The following is a 16,635-nucleotide window of genomic DNA, read 5'->3' on the forward strand; positions in this document are numbered from 1 at the left end:
GAACAAACTAGGAGCAGATATGCTAATTTTATTTATTTTTGTTTTTAAATATATTTTTATTGATTTCAGAGAGTAAGGGAGAGGGAGAGAGAGAGAGGAACACCAGTGATGAGAGAGAATCATTGATCAGCTGCCTCCTACAGGCCCCACACTGGGGATGGAGCCCCGCAACCCGGGCATGTGCCCCGACCAGGAATTGAACTGTGACCTCCTGGTTCATAGGTCGACGCTCAACCACTGAGCCACGCCGGCCAGGTGTGATACGCTGGTTTTAACGGACTGGGACCACTTAGGTTTCACCAAGTGCTCTTACCGGCAGCCAAGCCCCTGATGAAACCAATCACAGATTCCTCATCAAACCCCACTTCACAGTCATTAGCTGTGAATTGGAAGTCACAGCAGTTTCCGGCAAGAGTTCCTTTGGGAAATCAGTTCTCATTCAAGAGCAGCTGTGGGCTTAGCCGTGCAGAACTCTGCACATCACATGTTTGCTGCCTGCTCTGAGAATCCGACGGTTATAATCTGAATAAAAGAGTTTCCAGGATCTTGGAGAAATAGTCCCAATTTATCATGATTCTCTCATGCTGTCTTTTAGCGATTTGACGATCTAGGTAAAATAATCCATTTTATACTTCTTTAAGTAAATTAGAAAAGATTAAATACCATTAAAGGTTCTATGAGACTACATAAGACCTATAGGTCAGTGGACTATATTAAAGATGAAGGGACTAAGGCTCCTAGAGATTAAGGGCTGGGCTCAGAGGCAGGTCCTAGGTCAGAACTTAGCCTCCCGGGTTGCGGGCTCGATCCCCAGTGGGAGGCGTGCAGGAGGCAGCTAGTCAATAATTCTCTCCCATCACCGATGTTTCTATCTCTCTCCCTCTCCCTTCCTCTCTGAAATACAGAAATTGAAGTTTGTTTTGGATAAACTTAAAACAATTTTTTTAAGTCAGTTTATTCTGGTTCTGCCGCACCATGCAGTTCAAAAATAAGTTAATACATTGCTTCTAAAAGTCTGAAATGGAATAAAATATGGCTTCGTGTTTATCGAATACCATCTCCCTTGGTTTCCTCTTGTACATGCAGATATTTAATTTAATTTATAAACACAACCCTTCCCATCCTTCACTCGGCATGGCATCCGTAGACTTTGCTGGTCTTCAGAAGGTAATACTGACCTTTGAAGACTGGAAAAGAATAGCAATTCATTGTGATGAGGCCACAAATCCACTAGCAAGCCCCTAAATTCCTCATTTACAGTTCTAGTTTCAAGTGCGTCTGAGCCCTGTGCTTAGGTCAGTTGCATCTAAGCGATGAAAAGTGCCCTTACCATGTTAGGCAAATGGTGCTCTTTAGTCCCAGGTGTTGACTAAATCCTCTATTCTGCCCTTTCAAGAAAGAGTGTGGTCAGTGTCTTCCTAGACACCCCACAGCCTTCCTCTTCGAGAAGTGAAAGAGGTATCAGTTCACCTTTATATTTAGAAGGACATGACGTGAGCATAGTGTTGTGGGAAGCTACTCATGGCAACTTGAAGTGGTGGCCTTAAAAACATTCTCAGTGAACACCCGGAAATTCCACATTGGATTTAATTCTAAGCCGACAAACATCTTCCATGAGTGACTTAAATATGATGATGGGTGCCATGGCTTTGATCCTGAGATTTGGTTACAGAGAAATCAAGTGTGTTTGCTGCTTCAGGACCTTTCTGTCACCTGCTGATGACAGTGGAGATTTGTTCTAGTAGCTCCAGGGAGTTTTCAGGGAAACGTGTCCTGTGTTCTGGAGGTTAGTGACCCAGTCCCATGGTCTTCTCAAGTAGTCCAGGGGCCTCGGGGCCATGGAGCGTATAAGGAAGTAGGTACTGCCGATGGCTATCAGTGTTCCGAAGAGAAAGAACCCTTTGTTTATCACCTGTAAACACAGCAAGAATTCTCATGTTATTCGTCCAGAGAGTCAAATCTTTTTTTAAAATATATTTTTATAGATTTCAGACAGGAGGGGAGAGGGAAACATCAATGATGAGAGAGATTCAGACTCACAGCTCAGCCCCTGCACAGTTCCATGAGAAGAGCGTGGTGATCACGTTACAGTATATACAAACATTGAATCATGTTGTACTTTTGAAATCAATGTAATGTTATATGTCAACTAGCGGCCCAGTGCACGAAAATTAGTGCACTCAGGGGGGGTCCCTCAGCCCAGCCTGTGCCCTCTTGCAGTCCCTCGGGGGATGTCCACCTGCCAGCTTAGGCCCGTTCCCCGGGGGGAACGGGCCTAAGCTGGCAGTGAGACATCCCTCTGACAGCCTGAGACAGCCTTAGCGCTGCCAAGGAGGTGGGACAGGCTCCCGCCACTGCACTGACCACCAGGGGGCAGCTCCTGCATTGAGCGTCTGCCCACTGGTGGTCAGTGCACGTCATAGTGACTGGTCTTTACACCATTAGGGTCAATTTGCATGTTACCCTTTTATTATATAGGATTACACCTTACTCATTCAAAAAAAAATTTTGAAGACTGCTTACCATTCTGGCTCCTCCTCTAGCCACTTGCACATAGATTTGCTACCTTCCAGCTCCCCTGAAATCCTTGCCATTCCCACTAGGGCCATGTGGGGGGAGAGGGTCTTCAGCTTCCAGGCGCCTGGGCCCGCCCCCATTCTCTCCAGGGACAGTTTATGTCTTTCCATGACATTTCCCCCACTGGTCTCTGAGCTCTGTGAAGGGCAGGGGCTAGTTCATGTTTGCCACCAGGCCCAGCTCAGTCTCTACACTAAACAAAACCATTTGTTGGGTGAATGAAGTTGTGAGATTTCCAAAGTGGAAGATGTGGAATCTGAATGTCCATTTATTGGCTTCTCTAGGTCCATTGCCCAAAATGAGTGTGGCATAGCCATGCATTGACTTAGCTTATGTTTTATAGGTGATTAATTTTTGTCCAGTTTTACAAATGAAATCCCCAAGAGTATTACATGAAGCAGAAGTCAATTGCTTAAAAAAAGTCAAAAGTCACCTCGCTAAAGTAGTCAAGAATGTAGAGTTAGCACCAATTCTTTTTTTGTTTTTTAATATCTTCCCTTCCAAAGCTCGCGTTCTCTCTCCCTCTCTCTCACCTTTGTACCTTCGGCACATTGCCTTCTATGTACACTGGGCACTTTTTCTTTATTTGGAAGGCAAACATTTCATGTATCACAGCATTTCTGCGCTTGCCTGAAGTATGCAGAACCAAAACACTACCCATCTGGACACAGCCAATTAAGAACAAACCAAAAACATGAGTGTGTCCCGACCTTTTTTTGCCAACGCCAGCGCAGCATCGCCTCATGGTACCTTATTCTGGAAAATGTGACCTGTAAGAAAGTTTAAAGAGCATTCTGTGTATTTTTGTTTTTAAATAGATTGTTATTGATTTCAGAGACGAAGGGAGAGGGGGCGTAAAAGAGAACCATCAACGATGAGAGCGATTCACTGATGGGCTGTTTCCTGCACACCCCCCACTGGGGATGGAGCCCGCAACCTGGGCATGTGCCCTTGACCGGAATCAAATCTGGGACCCTTCAGTCCGTAGGCCGATGCTCTATCCACTGAGCCACACCAAGTAGGGCTGTGTAATTCTTTAATGGCTGAACAGAAGCTTAAAGTGAGGCAGAGTCTTACATTCAGACCTTACCATGGTGTAGAGGGGGATGAAGGTTGATGGCATGATCGCGTGAAGAAATCGCTCCACGTTCTTATGGAAGATGAACCATCTTGAGTTGACATGTGCTCGCATCTGCAATAACGCAAGAGTTCTAAAGAATACCTTGAACCATGCACCCTTACTCCTTTCCTACAACTTATTACTCTTCATCTCCTTCATCACAAAGCCAGACACAAAGTAGTCAAATCAATTCTTGTTTCCCAACCCCTTTTAGTCATTCTCAACAGTGCAGGGAGGACATGACCTTGAATAGGTCGAGCGTTGGGATAAGGACACATATGTAATAACTTAATCAATAAAGAAATTAAAAAAAAAAAAGAAGAGGTCGAGTGTTGACATCAACCTGTTGGAGAACTCCGTTTTGCTCGGGGGTCAATATGGGGACTCTGGAATTTGTTCAACTGCATCTGTTGGGTAATCTGGGAGCCCGGTGATTTGACTAATTTCTGTTGCTTCCTGGTTGGTTTGGAATATTGTTGATGGCAGGAAGTGATAAGATTAAACCTACTCTATATTCAGGACAAATATTGGGTTGTAGCTGTCTGGTTTTGAAAGACAAGGGAACATATTCATGAGCCTTTGGGTATTGTTGTAGAACTTGACTCATTGCATATGAAACTCTGCTCAAGGTGGAGGCCACGGGACTACTCTCTGTCTTATGAAGCCAGGGAAAAACAGCTACTCTCTCTTTACATTTGTCTTGTAAATGTTTTCATTGGATTCTTTTTAAACTAGAACCACAGCAAATGATTGTGAGCTTTTCATGTGATTGACTCAAAATGGAATTACGTTTTCCTTCAGATGATTCACCTTCTGACCATGAATTGTTTTGGTGTTGCTTTTTTTTTTTTGAAGGGCATAATAGCCCCAAGGGTATTCAGTGCTACCCTTAGGGTGGAGATTATAAGGTTAAGAGTGGAAAGGCGATTTCTTAGATTTTTCAAACATATTAACACATATCAAAGTTCTGTGTTCATTAAAGTAGCATGTTACTAACTCTAGTAAACGTCTAAGGTTTGAGTTTGTGAATGATCCGAGTTTGAACTGGCATTTGGTATTTTTTTTTAAATATATTTTATTGGTTTTTCACAGAGAGGAAGGGAGAGGGATAGAGAGTTAGAAACATCGATGAGAGAGAAACATCAATCAGCTGCCTCCTGCACACCTCCTACTGGGGATGTGCCCGCAACCAAGGTACATGCCCTTGACCGGAATCGAACCTGGGACCTTTCAGTCCACAGGCCGACGCTCTATCCACTGAGCCAAACCGGTTAGGGCTAGCATTTGGTATTTTATCGTCTTCCTGGCCTCCTAAATGTCACTGAAACGTAGATGGAGGTGAGGAGCAGGGATGATTATCACCGTCCACATAGTCACAAACCACCGATGTGTAAGGAAAGCTGTGTGTGTGTGTATTCTTTTGTTACCTATTTTTTTAATTGGTTACAGTATTACAGATGTCTCCCATATTTTCCCTTTTTGCCCCCTTCCACCCAACCCCTGCCCCACCCCCGGCCTTCCCCATACTATTGTCTGTGTCCATGGGTTATGCATATATGTCTTTGTTTAATCTCTTCCTGTCCCGTCCAACCCCACATCCCACTGAGATCTGTTATTCTGTCCCACGCACCCATACCTCTGGTCCTATTTTCTTTATCTGCAGATTTTTAATAAAAGTTTGTTAGTGTCGGCGAATGACCTCATAGAATAGAGCCAAACCCTCTCACTCACCTCCACGTAATTGTACATGGACAGGTCTGAAACCGCATGGTCATCTGGAATTCTAAATCTTGAGAATTCAGGAAGACACATACCTAGAAGCCAAATTAAAGAATACATCGTTTTTGAGACAGTCTATAAAAATGAGCTGGACTCTGCATAGATAAAATTATTCTCTGACCTTTTATTCTCTCTAACCTTTTATTTTTTTAATATGCTTGTATTGATTTCAGAGAGGCGACTGTTGGCGATTTCTTTTACAGATAAAAATTATGTACATTTCATTTTAGAATTGCGTATAAAATGTTTAAACTTTCAAACTTGTAAAATTGGCATATTGGTGGAATCGGTTTTAATCAAAAGGCAAATGAAGTATCAGATTGAAACCTTTGATGGGGCAAAAAGTGAGAAAACCCCCCCGGAGCTGCTGACAGTGTTTCTGAGGGCCGCTGTCGGGGGCGCAGGCCGGGTGGTACCCAGGTTGAACAGGAGAGAAAGGAGCATACGCCACCAAATTTTGGTCTCAAAACTTCATCTTAAAGCAAACTAGGTTTCCCCTCTGACTGCTCCTTGTCTGATACGGTCAACGAGAGTGGCAGGATCTATGAGCAGAAACGTTTATCCTGAACAGGAACTGGGCAGAGGGGCTCTGTGGTCAGGCAGGATGAGAACTAGGCCCACCGTCAATCAGCAGGGCTGGTCCGCGTCCACCTGAGAAATCATACTTACTGAGCTCATTATTGAACTTCTCCATTAACTCATCAAATACCAGGCAGTCTTCAAACCCCTAAAATAAGAAACAAACGGCGGAAAATGAACTGGAAATCACCAACGCTTCTTAGCAATTTTGAACAGACCTCCCATGGGCAGGTCATAGGATGTTCACCCTCAACCAGCACACAACACTGAAGAGCCATGCCTGGCATTATATGAACCTTCCATGAGTATTAGAATTATATTGGGCCGAAGCCGGTTTGGCTCAGTGGATAGAGCGTCAGCCTGCGGACTGAGGGGTCCCGGGTTCGATTCCGGTCAAGGGCATATGCCTGGGTTGCGGGCACATCCCCGGTGGGAGATGTGCAGGGGGCAGCTGATCGATGTTTCTCTCTCATCGATGTTTCTGGCTCTCTGTCTCTCTCCCTTCCTCTCTGTGGAAAATCAATAAAATATATTTTTTAAAAAAAAGAATTATATTGGGACTCTCCAGGTCTTTAAGATTCACATTTAATGACAGGATAGAACTCTCATATAAATTTAGTTCCTATAAGCCAAGAGCACAGCGAATTTCCAATATGAAGAACTCCACAAAATTAGGAAGGTGCTATGCTAACTACAGTGGGAAAGAAGAAAATCAAAAGCTATATTTCCCACTTTCTAAAAATTCAAACTACAGTTTTAGAGGCGATCTAAAATATGTCAAAGTTAAAAGATAAGTTTTCACATCAAATATAGAAATTACATCTGAAACAAATAAATGTACTTGCCAGTTATAAAGACTGTTCATTTCGATGTGACAGAAACCATCTATTGCTGAGATAATAACACTTTTAAACTCATAATTCATTTGCTTCCCAAGGATCTCTATGAGGTAGTTACTAATACAATCCCAATTTGACAGATAAGGAAATAAAGTTAGCTGTGCAAAGCGTAATTGTAGAGTGAGGATTTGAACCCACGCCTTTTGATGCCAGAGCCTTGGGTACTTATCCACTAAAATTGGTGTGTTCTTAGGTTTTCATAAAACAAAATGTTTACCACTGCTTTGTAGAAAATACAATTGATTGTATTCACCACCTATTTATACTTGGAATGTATCCCAGTAACCAAAACAATAAAAGACTATGATTAGAAAGCTATTAGTTATCAAACACACACATGATATTTGAACACTATTTCTTTTCTGAAATATTTTTCTAGCCAGAATGATAACATTTCCCTGAAAGCAATAGTATTCACCACCTAATCTGTTTCACAGTTTTATTTAACCCCATCGATTGTGGTTTCCATTCCTTTGGGGGGGGGGGGGAGTGAAGGAAAAAAAGATAATTTGAGATCTTTTCTTTCTTTGCGCCTAGATTTATATTCTTATGCATGATATCTAGAAAAAAAATTTTAAAAACGAAGTTTTGTATTGCTGGTAGTCAAGTCTCCAAATGTTAAGCTACCAACGCATTTTCTAAGCGCACCGATAACTATCTTAGGCTTCATGCTTCTTTTTCTACATTAAATTGCTGCTGGATCAAGTAATTCAAGACTTGCCTATAGTTACTGATGAATCTAGTTAAACAGCTGGTATGATGGTTGCATTGATTGTGTTCTCAGAGACCCTGTGAGGATAGTGTTAGTTACGTTTTATTTTTTCTGGGGTGTTTTTTGCTATTGTTGTTAATCCTCACCGAAGGATATTTTTTCATTGATATTTAGAGAGAGTGGAAGGGAGAGGGAGAAACATCGAAGTGAGAGAGACACTTGGATTGATTGCCTTCCAACCAGGGCCAGGGTTGGAGCCTGCAACCAAGGTACGTGCTCTTGACTAGACTCGAACCCGGGACCCTTCAGTCTGAGGGCCGATGCTCTCTCCCCTGAGCCAAACCCACGAGGGCATGTTTGGTTTTATTTGAGATATTATTACCTGGGGAAGGTGTGTGTGTTGCGGGGGGCGGGGGGCGGCGCAGAGAACTTACTGCGTTCATTCCTTGCCCAAAAAAGGGCACAATGGCGTGAGCTGCGTCTCCCATCAGCACACAGCGTGACTTAAAGTGAAAAGGGGAGCACTTCACCGAGATCATGGGCTGGGCGGGCAGCAGGAAGAAGTCCCGTGTCAGGGCTTGCCTTCGGAGAAAGAGAAACGGAATGGAAAGATGGTAAACTAGGCACTAACCACGGCCCCATCCTTTCACGTCTATTGGCTTCGTTACCATAGGACTTTATTTTTTATTTTTTTTAAATACATTTTATTGATTTTTTACAGAGAGGAAGGGAGAGGGATAGAGAGTTAGAAACATCGATGAGAGAGAAACATTAATCAGCTGCCTCCTGCACACCCCCTACTGGGAATGTGCCTGCAACCAAGGTACATGCCCTTGACCGGAATCCAACCTGGGACCCTTCAGTCCGCAGGCCGACGCTCTATCCACTGAGCCAAACCAGTTAGGGCCATAGGACTTTATTGATAAATACACAAGAATGGCAGGAGAGGAAGAAACTGGAGTTTCTTCTGATCCCCACATTTCATTTCTTAAAAAGATATATTCTTACTGATTTCAGAGAAGAAGGGAGAGGGAGAGAGAGAGAGAAACAGCAATGATGAGAAAAAATCATTGATCAGCTGCCTCCCTCACTCCCCCCGCCCCCCCCCCCCCCAACTGGGCATGTGCCCTGACCAGGAATCAAACCATGACCTCCTGGTTCATACATAGGTCAATGCTCAACCACTGAGCACATTGGCCGGGCCTGATGTTCATTTTAAAGATGAAAACCCTGAGACTCAAGGAAGTCAGGGGCAGAGAAGTCTTAAAACCGTGCTCTTTCCGCAGCCTTGTGTGCCTCCGTGTAGACATCATCAGGGGAGAAAGTGAGCTGGACTCCAGGAGGGAGGGACAGTGGGACACAGGCACTGAGTGAGGCCAGGGGACAGAGGCCCACAGGACGGGGTGATGCTGACATGGGCCCGAGGAGCCAATGCCATCACTCTCTATGTGCCAGGCTGTGATGAATGATCCATGGGCGCAGTGCCCTTCAGTCCTCACCGTAAACCTCTGGGGCAGGCACCATTGCTATCGCCGTTTTACTGTGGGGCTGAGACGAAGGAAAGCTTGCACAGCTGGTACGTGAACTTGGGGCTGCTGGTATCTGCTGTGGCTCAGCTGCTTGTACACCAGGGGCCTGAGAGCCCGCGCAGGATATAGATAGGCCCCGGGACACGGGTGACTTGTCTCCCAGAGAAACTGGCTATGGCCTGGGGTTGTTCAACTCACTGCTCACAGCACAGTGTCCGCTTTCGCTAATACAGGCTTCATGTCTAGGTCACTGCCCAACTGGGCATGTGTAAGCGAGACAGATAAGGCGCATAATCTCCATTTGATTTCTGAATAACTCAGACCAATGGAGCAAAAGTCATGATTGCATATCTGTTTGTTTGTTTGTTGTTGTTAATCCTCACCCGGGGATATGTTTCCATTGATTTTTAGAGAGAGTGGAAGGTAGAGGGAGAGACAGAGAGAAACACCGATGAGAGAGACACATCGACTGGTTGCCCCCTGCATGCACCCTGGTCGGGGTCAGGGAGCCTGCAACCAAGGTCCGTGCCCTTGACCAGAATCCAACCCGGGACCCTTCAATCCTCAGGCCGACGCTCTATCCGCTGAGCCGGACTGGCTAGGGACGATGGCACATCTCAAGACTTACTCTCCCATGAGAGGGACGGCGTCCGGGAAGTACTTGTGGAAGAAATCCAGCACGTCTCTGCTGGTAGGAAGTTTCTCGAACTCTTCGAAGGGCATGAACAGAGTGCAGGTGAAAGTTTTGTTCTGTGAGGAAAGGAACAGGGTGAGCGGGACTAGGAGGCCCATGATGTGGGCACAAGTGTGAACCCCCAAATCGCAGGGCTCCGGCTGTGGCAGATGGCACCTGGGAGGATTGTCCAAGCAGACAGGAGAGGCAGCCTCGCGCTCCCCGACGCCCAAAGGAAAGCGCTGCCGAGGCTCCAGCTACTCCTCTGCTTCTCCGTGTTTAGGGGAATTTCTACCTTGTGAGTTTCAGGCATTTTCGCCAAGCAAACACCACACTACTAGGTTGGTTGCATTTAATATCGCCTCCCTGTTTTCCTCTATCGTTCGTCTTACGACAGTATAAATAGCATTGGACCCAAGATTGATACCAAGAGAAAAAAAGATAACAGAAAAAGACCAACAGATAACGCTATCGATCTACATTGCATAATAACAATAACAGCAACAACAACAATGAAATAACAACAATACTATACATTTTCTATATAAAAACGTGGAGAGTCTAATGAAAGAACAGCCCTGCTCTTTTTTGGTAATGTATATTCCAATTTATATATATAAAAGCCTAAGTGACTGTTTCACCGTTTTACCCTTCAGTCGGTGGCTATGATGCACACTGACCATCAGGGGGCAGACACTCGATGCACAGGCATGGAAACATGGAACAGACTGATGAATCTCGGAAGCGGGGAGGAGGGAGGGAGGGAAGAGATTAACCAAAGATCTTACGTGCATACTAGAGGCCCGGTGCACGGATTCATGCACCGGTGGGGTCCCTTGGCCTGGCCTGCAGGGATCGGGCCAAAATCAGCAGTCCGACATCCCGTGAGGGGTCCCAGATTTCGAGAGGGCGCAGGCCAGGCCGAGGGACCCCACTGGTGCATGAATCCGTGCACCGGGCCTCTAGTGTTTTATAAATCTTAAAAACTGAAAGTACTTCCTAATGCACAACCTAAGTCTCTTTGGCTTTTTGGGGGCCACTTCTTCCTTCACTGCCTTGGGAAAGATGACAGGCTTACAACACAGAACCCCCATCAGTCGTTCATGGATGCTGACTCCTTTCCAATGTAAATAATCGGAATGGCTTCAGTTTTCCCTCCGTAAGCCCCGAGTTTCAAAGATGTGATCACTCTATAGCCTACACGATGCTGAGGTTAATTAGGTATACACATACTCAGTGCAAAAGTAAATAAAGAACAACATTGATTGTAGACGCAAAATTATAGGAGCTGAGAGATGCCATACTACCTTGTTAGGAAGTGCAATCATCATGAAGGTGTTTCGAGGCCAGATGTGCAGATAATTCGGTTCCATGGCAAACTGCAGAGCAATGTGTATATACCTGATTAGTGTGTTAATGCAATGCGCCTATAAAACAGACTATGCTTACTAGTACTTTATAATTTTCCCACAGGAACTTAAATCAGTGTCATATTCATGATGATATCTATTACTACCAAGTAGAAATAGTCTTAGACAATACTTTGTGCTCTGTCTTTATAAACTCAACATTAGGATATATATATATATATATCTTCTTTTATTAAAAATGTACTTGATCACTTGACTTCAAAAAGTTTAAAATCAATACCCTATCAATACACAGTATGGTGGTGTTAGGTATAATTGAAGATTTGAAAACAGGCTATAAGATGTTCTCTCTCTCTTCTCTTTATTTCTATACATACACACACATAAGCATTATACATAAAATATATATATTGACACATATAAGCTATATATGTATGGATACACACATATATATAAGGTATCCCAAAAATGTTTGCTCATACTTTGAATGATTTTAAAGGCAGTGTTTATTAAAATACATTTCACTTTCAAAATTGAACTATCAGCTGTAAAAGTGTATATACATTTGGGGGGGGGGGGTCACCCTGTATATGTGTATACAATATTTTTAGATTTTATTTTTCACCTTATTTGGGGACTTATTTGTATGAATGGAAGGGTCCTAATTTAAATTTCATGGGCAAAGCCAAATTTTACAAACTAGCCTCTTATCACTTGTTTCCTACAACATAAATAGTAGAGAGTTCTGGCCTTTACAGCAAAATAGTAAGTATTGATTATTGGGTAGATCAATGGACCCAAGGACTAATACAAACCCTTATTGTTCCCAGGGATATTTTATATATACAAGCATAGCCAATCAATTTTCCAACTATTTCGAGTTCGCATTGCTTTTTACAATTGTTTAGAAAGCACTTACCATGTGTATATTGTACACAGTAAGAAGAACACAGACGCACAGAACAGTCTCCTGGGTAACATTTGCATACTTTGTGTTAGGAGAAGAGAATATTCCTTCCTGGCTTTTTAATCCCCAGAGCCCCAAAGAGAGCCCAGTACATAGACATAGCAGTGAATCAACGCATAACTCTTTGATCTCAAAGATCTCACGGTGCAGTTGAATAGACAACATATATCTATACAGAAAGCCAAATAACTTCCCTTTAACAGCAGTTCAAGTGGTCGAGAGACAATAGGTGATTTGGAGCTAAATTAGAAGTATAGGAAGTAGCCGAAACCGGTTTGGCTCAGTGGATAGAGCATTGGCCTGCAGACTGAAAGGTCACAGGTTCGATTCCGGTCAAGGGCATGTACCTTGGTTGCGGGCACATCCCCAGTAGGAGATGTGCAGGAGGCAGCTGATCGATGTTTCTCTCTCTCATCAATGTTTCTAACTCTCTATTTCTCTCCCTTCCTCTCTGTAAAAAAAAAAAAATCAATAAAATATATTTAAAAAAAAAAAAAAAGAAGTATAGGAAGTAAAAGCCGGGCAGGTCAGAAATTTGCGGGGCGGGAGAAGTTAAAACAAGGGATTCCTGGCCCTGGCTGGTGTGGCTCAGTGGCTAGATCGTCGGCCTGCAGACTGAAGGGTCCCGGGTTCGATTCCGGCCAAGGGCACATGCCCAGGATGCAGGCTTGATCCCCAGTAGGGGGCGTGCAGGAGGCAGCCAATCCATGATTCTCTCTCATCATTGATGTTTCTCTCTCTCTCCCTCTCCCTTCCTCTCTGAAACTAATAAAAAATATATTTTTAAAAAAAGAATTAGTAAACACATTTTTTGACCAGGAAGAAGAAATAGAAAGACAAAATCTTAAAATATGGACCTGACTGATGATACATTTTGGTATATAACTGGTATATGCTACCACTATCCCAAATTGACCGGTTATATTGCAGATATCTGCATTTCAGACAGACAGATTAAATCAGTACCTTGAAAAATGGATGTTTTGTATGCAAATCAAGTATTTAACTATGCTGTTTATTGTCCTTACGTATAAGCCAAGATCCTTCTTCCTTTTGTGGGTATTTTAGTTTTCATAATAAGTTCCTACATTTACTTGCTTATGACAATATAAAATGTACATATCACATATTTGCCTCCGGACACATATGGTTCAACATGGGAATAAGAAAACTCTTTGGAGAACATTCACAGTGATACATCTGACAAGGGGTAAATATCCAATATTGCTAAGGAGCTTTAAAAACTTAACACCAAACACTCCAATTGAAAAATGGGCAAAGAGCCCTAGCCAATTTGGCACACCAGTATCAACCTATGAACCAGGAGGTCACGGTTCGATTCCTGGTTGGGGCACAGGTGATCATGATCCCCAGTATGGGGCATGCAGGAGGCAGCCAATCAATGATTCTCTCTCATCATTGATGTTTCTATCTCTCTCTCTCCCTCTCCCTTTCTCTCTGAAATCAATAAAGTGATATATTTTAAAAAGATATTTTTCAATAGAGGGAAGGGAGAGACAGGGATAGTATTAAAGAGATAATCTGTGCCCCAATTTATTTTTAGTGACAAAATACTTGTGTCAAACCTCAAAACTGACCAAGACATGCAACTGAGCACAATTTCTATGCCGACCTGAGGGGGAGTGTGGGGCTGCGGGGAGGATAAGGGGGGATGAGAAAGGGAAGGACTCACATCCCCATTCCTAGGTGGGATGGTCAGTTCCATGTACCCATGAGGAATGTACTGCTGACTGTAATCGAAGCGGGGTTTCTTCATGAGGTGACCTCTGACCGTTGAATAGGCTCCATCACAGCCTACAATGAGGTCATAGGTGACATCTTTGGGAACTTGGTCAGATCTGAAAAATAAAATGAACCATCTGAAAACAAACAAACAAACAAACAAACAAAAAAGGCAGCTAGCGAGTGGGCCTACTCCTCACTTTGACCCCCCTGACCTCCCGCTCTGAGTTGATAGCTATGCAATGAAGACGGTAACACGTATTCTTAGGATGGGTTTTCCTCTGAGAACGGGAATAACACACAGCCGGACTGAGGAAGAAAGGCACTCAAGGCCCTGGAAGTGGGCCTGAGAGTTGAGTTCCCTGCATGCAGGGAGAGGATCTCGAAAAGAAGGCAAAGCATTCCAAGTGGAGGGGATGTATGAGCCACCGCAGGGGTGTGAGCAGGGCTTTGCGGGAGCAATACATTTGGCTTGACAAAAGGGTAGCAGGAAAAAAATAGCCTAAGAAAACAATACAGTGCAGGGAGGGGGAAAAAGGGAGGAGAGACTCCTATATAATAAAAGCGAAGTATGCAAATTGGCCCCTCGACCGGGAGGTCATCCGGGAGTTTGACCAGGGAGCGGGGCTGGCCAGGGGAAGGGAGGGAATACCCAACCAGCAGCTGGCAGCCACTAGGGGCCCTACCAGTGCACAGATTTTGTGCACTGGGCCTCTAGTTTCGAATGTTCAGACAAAAGATTTCAATACATTATCCTGGCCAAAGGGAAAAATCGCACTCGCAGGGGTCGAGTTGACGTGGAGGCAGAATGTAGAAGAGAAGGGGAATGGGAGCAGGTGAGCGAAGCAGCTGCCTGTGCAGGTGTGACAGCCCAGGACTGTGGTGTTCAAGAAGAAGAAGGTGTAGACTCTGAGGTCAGTAGAAAAGTTAGAAAAAAATGGGGCAAGGAGCCTGGCCAGTGTGGCTCAGTGGCTGAGCGTCAACCTATGAACCAGGAGATCATCATTCAATTCCCAGTCAGGGCACATGCCTGGGGTTGGGGGCTCCATCCCCAGTGTGGGGCGTGCAGGAGGCAGCTGATCAGCGATTCTCTCTCATCATTGATGTTTCTATCTCCCTCTCCCTCTCCCTTCCTCTCTGAGATCAATAAAAATATATTTATTTTTTAAAAAGAAAATAGGGAAAGGGACACATGACAATAATTATAATTATCTGGGTAATAGTACTAGGGATGTCAGGAATGGGACACACTTGGAGAAAAGCAGATGATCAAGGTTTTAGATGTGTTAGAGGTCATGGCAAGATGGTTTTGGATTTGGTTTTGGTTTTTGAATCCTCACCCAAGAATATTTTCCCATTGATTTTTAGAGAGAGGGAAAGACAGAGCAAAACATGGATGTGAAAGAAAGACATGGACTGATTGCCTCCTGCACACGCCTTGACCAGGGCCCAGGCTGGGGAGGAGCCTGCAACCGAGGTACGTGCCCTTGACCGGATTCGAACCCGGGACCCTCCGGTCCGCACGCCGACGCTCTATCCACTGAGCCACACTGTCTAGGGTGTCCTCTGAAGGTATCTCATGAGAAATTAACATTGATTAGGATTGGATGAAGGACCGAGGATGAAGGTGCAGGCAGCTGTGTGAGTTGACAAGTGGTTGTCGAATGAACTGGAAATCCATGACACATCGCAAGAGTGGGGCACGAGGCTTGGACCTTTAGAGGAAATGGACTTTAGAGGAAATAGAACTTTAGAGGAAATAGAACTAAGGACAAGCAGACCAGCAGCATCCAGAAAAGGGTGAGATGCAGGGGCGTGTAGCGTCGTCTGTTTCCCGGGAGGAGAGAAGTGGAAGCACAGTGTGGTGGACTCTAGAGCCTCGTTGAATCACCCTTTTAGTCGTCATTTAACTCTTTCCAAAGAGCCAAAGAGCAAAGGTTACAGATAAAGGTCGCTCGGACCCCTCACTGCTCCCTCTGAAGCCGACAGGGGCGGGCCATTACCCAAGCACGGTGATGGTTCCTTCCTCCAGGTTGCATGTCAACAGCCGGTGGCCAAAGTACACCTTGGTGTTGGGGTATTTCTCCACCGCTGGGGGGACAGGGGAGAAAGCAGACACGGGTCAAGTTCTCATTCTGACTCCCTTCATCCAAGTGAAATAGGGATCATCCTGACCACCGCATGATAGAGCGATTTAGTCCTATCCACGGCAACGTGATTGAAGTGGCATTTTATTTGGTAAAAGTTCCAGGGTAATTTACAGTAAAAGACATGAATAAAAATCAACCACTCGCATCTCAAAAAAAAAAAAAGAGAAAAGATCCAGCTAACTCCATTATGCAAATTCTCACATTGCTAAGATTATCGGCAGCCTGGAAAGGAAATAATCATTACATATTTTAAAAGTTGCCAGTAACTTAAGGCTTTCTTTGTGATTGAAAATACTCAGCCAAATTCTTTCTCATACGATGCCTGCTATAAGCCCTCTAGACTTCTAATTCAAGTTGTAACAAGTGTTGATTGTTGATACTAATGCTTTTTATAATCACACACTGAAACCCTTGGGGGGGGAAAAGAATTAAAATATGTGAAATGTCTCAATAAATAGAGTCAGGTTATTTTAGTGCTGTGTGTTTTTTTTTTCTCCTGCTAGTCATCTCTGGAATTTAGCCATTTTCATTTTCTGA

At 44.1% G+C, this 16,635-nt stretch overlaps 1 protein-coding gene across 1 annotated transcript in view; it reads right to left on the reverse strand.

Moving 5' to 3' along the window:
* Window positions 1-1,569: 1,569 nt before the first annotated feature.
* The window catches only part of KMO (kynurenine 3-monooxygenase), a 31,091-nt gene continuing 16,025 nt past the window's right edge, over window positions 1,570-16,635 (reverse strand). Inside the window, exons 6-15 of the mRNA XM_070401342.1 lie at window positions 15,952-16,039; window positions 13,899-14,064; window positions 11,176-11,247; window positions 9,824-9,945; window positions 8,101-8,248; window positions 6,146-6,203; window positions 5,429-5,511; window positions 3,668-3,769; window positions 3,288-3,347; window positions 1,570-1,912 (exon numbers count right to left, since the gene is read on the reverse strand). Coding sequence (XP_070257443.1) covers window positions 1,739-1,912; window positions 3,288-3,347; window positions 3,668-3,769; window positions 5,429-5,511; window positions 6,146-6,203; window positions 8,101-8,248; window positions 9,824-9,945; window positions 11,176-11,247; window positions 13,899-14,064; window positions 15,952-16,039 — 1,073 coding nt within the window. The 3' untranslated portion in view covers window positions 1,570-1,738. The remainder of the gene's footprint in view (window positions 1,913-3,287; window positions 3,348-3,667; window positions 3,770-5,428; window positions 5,512-6,145; window positions 6,204-8,100; window positions 8,249-9,823; window positions 9,946-11,175; window positions 11,248-13,898; window positions 14,065-15,951; window positions 16,040-16,635) is intronic.

Source organism: Myotis yumanensis, unplaced genomic scaffold, assembly GCF_028538775.1.
Source record: "Myotis yumanensis isolate MYYU_CA2020_CCGP unplaced genomic scaffold, mMyoYum1.0.hap1 SCAF_22, whole genome shotgun sequence".
Classification (NCBI taxonomy): domain Eukaryota; kingdom Metazoa; phylum Chordata; class Mammalia; order Chiroptera; family Vespertilionidae; genus Myotis; species Myotis yumanensis.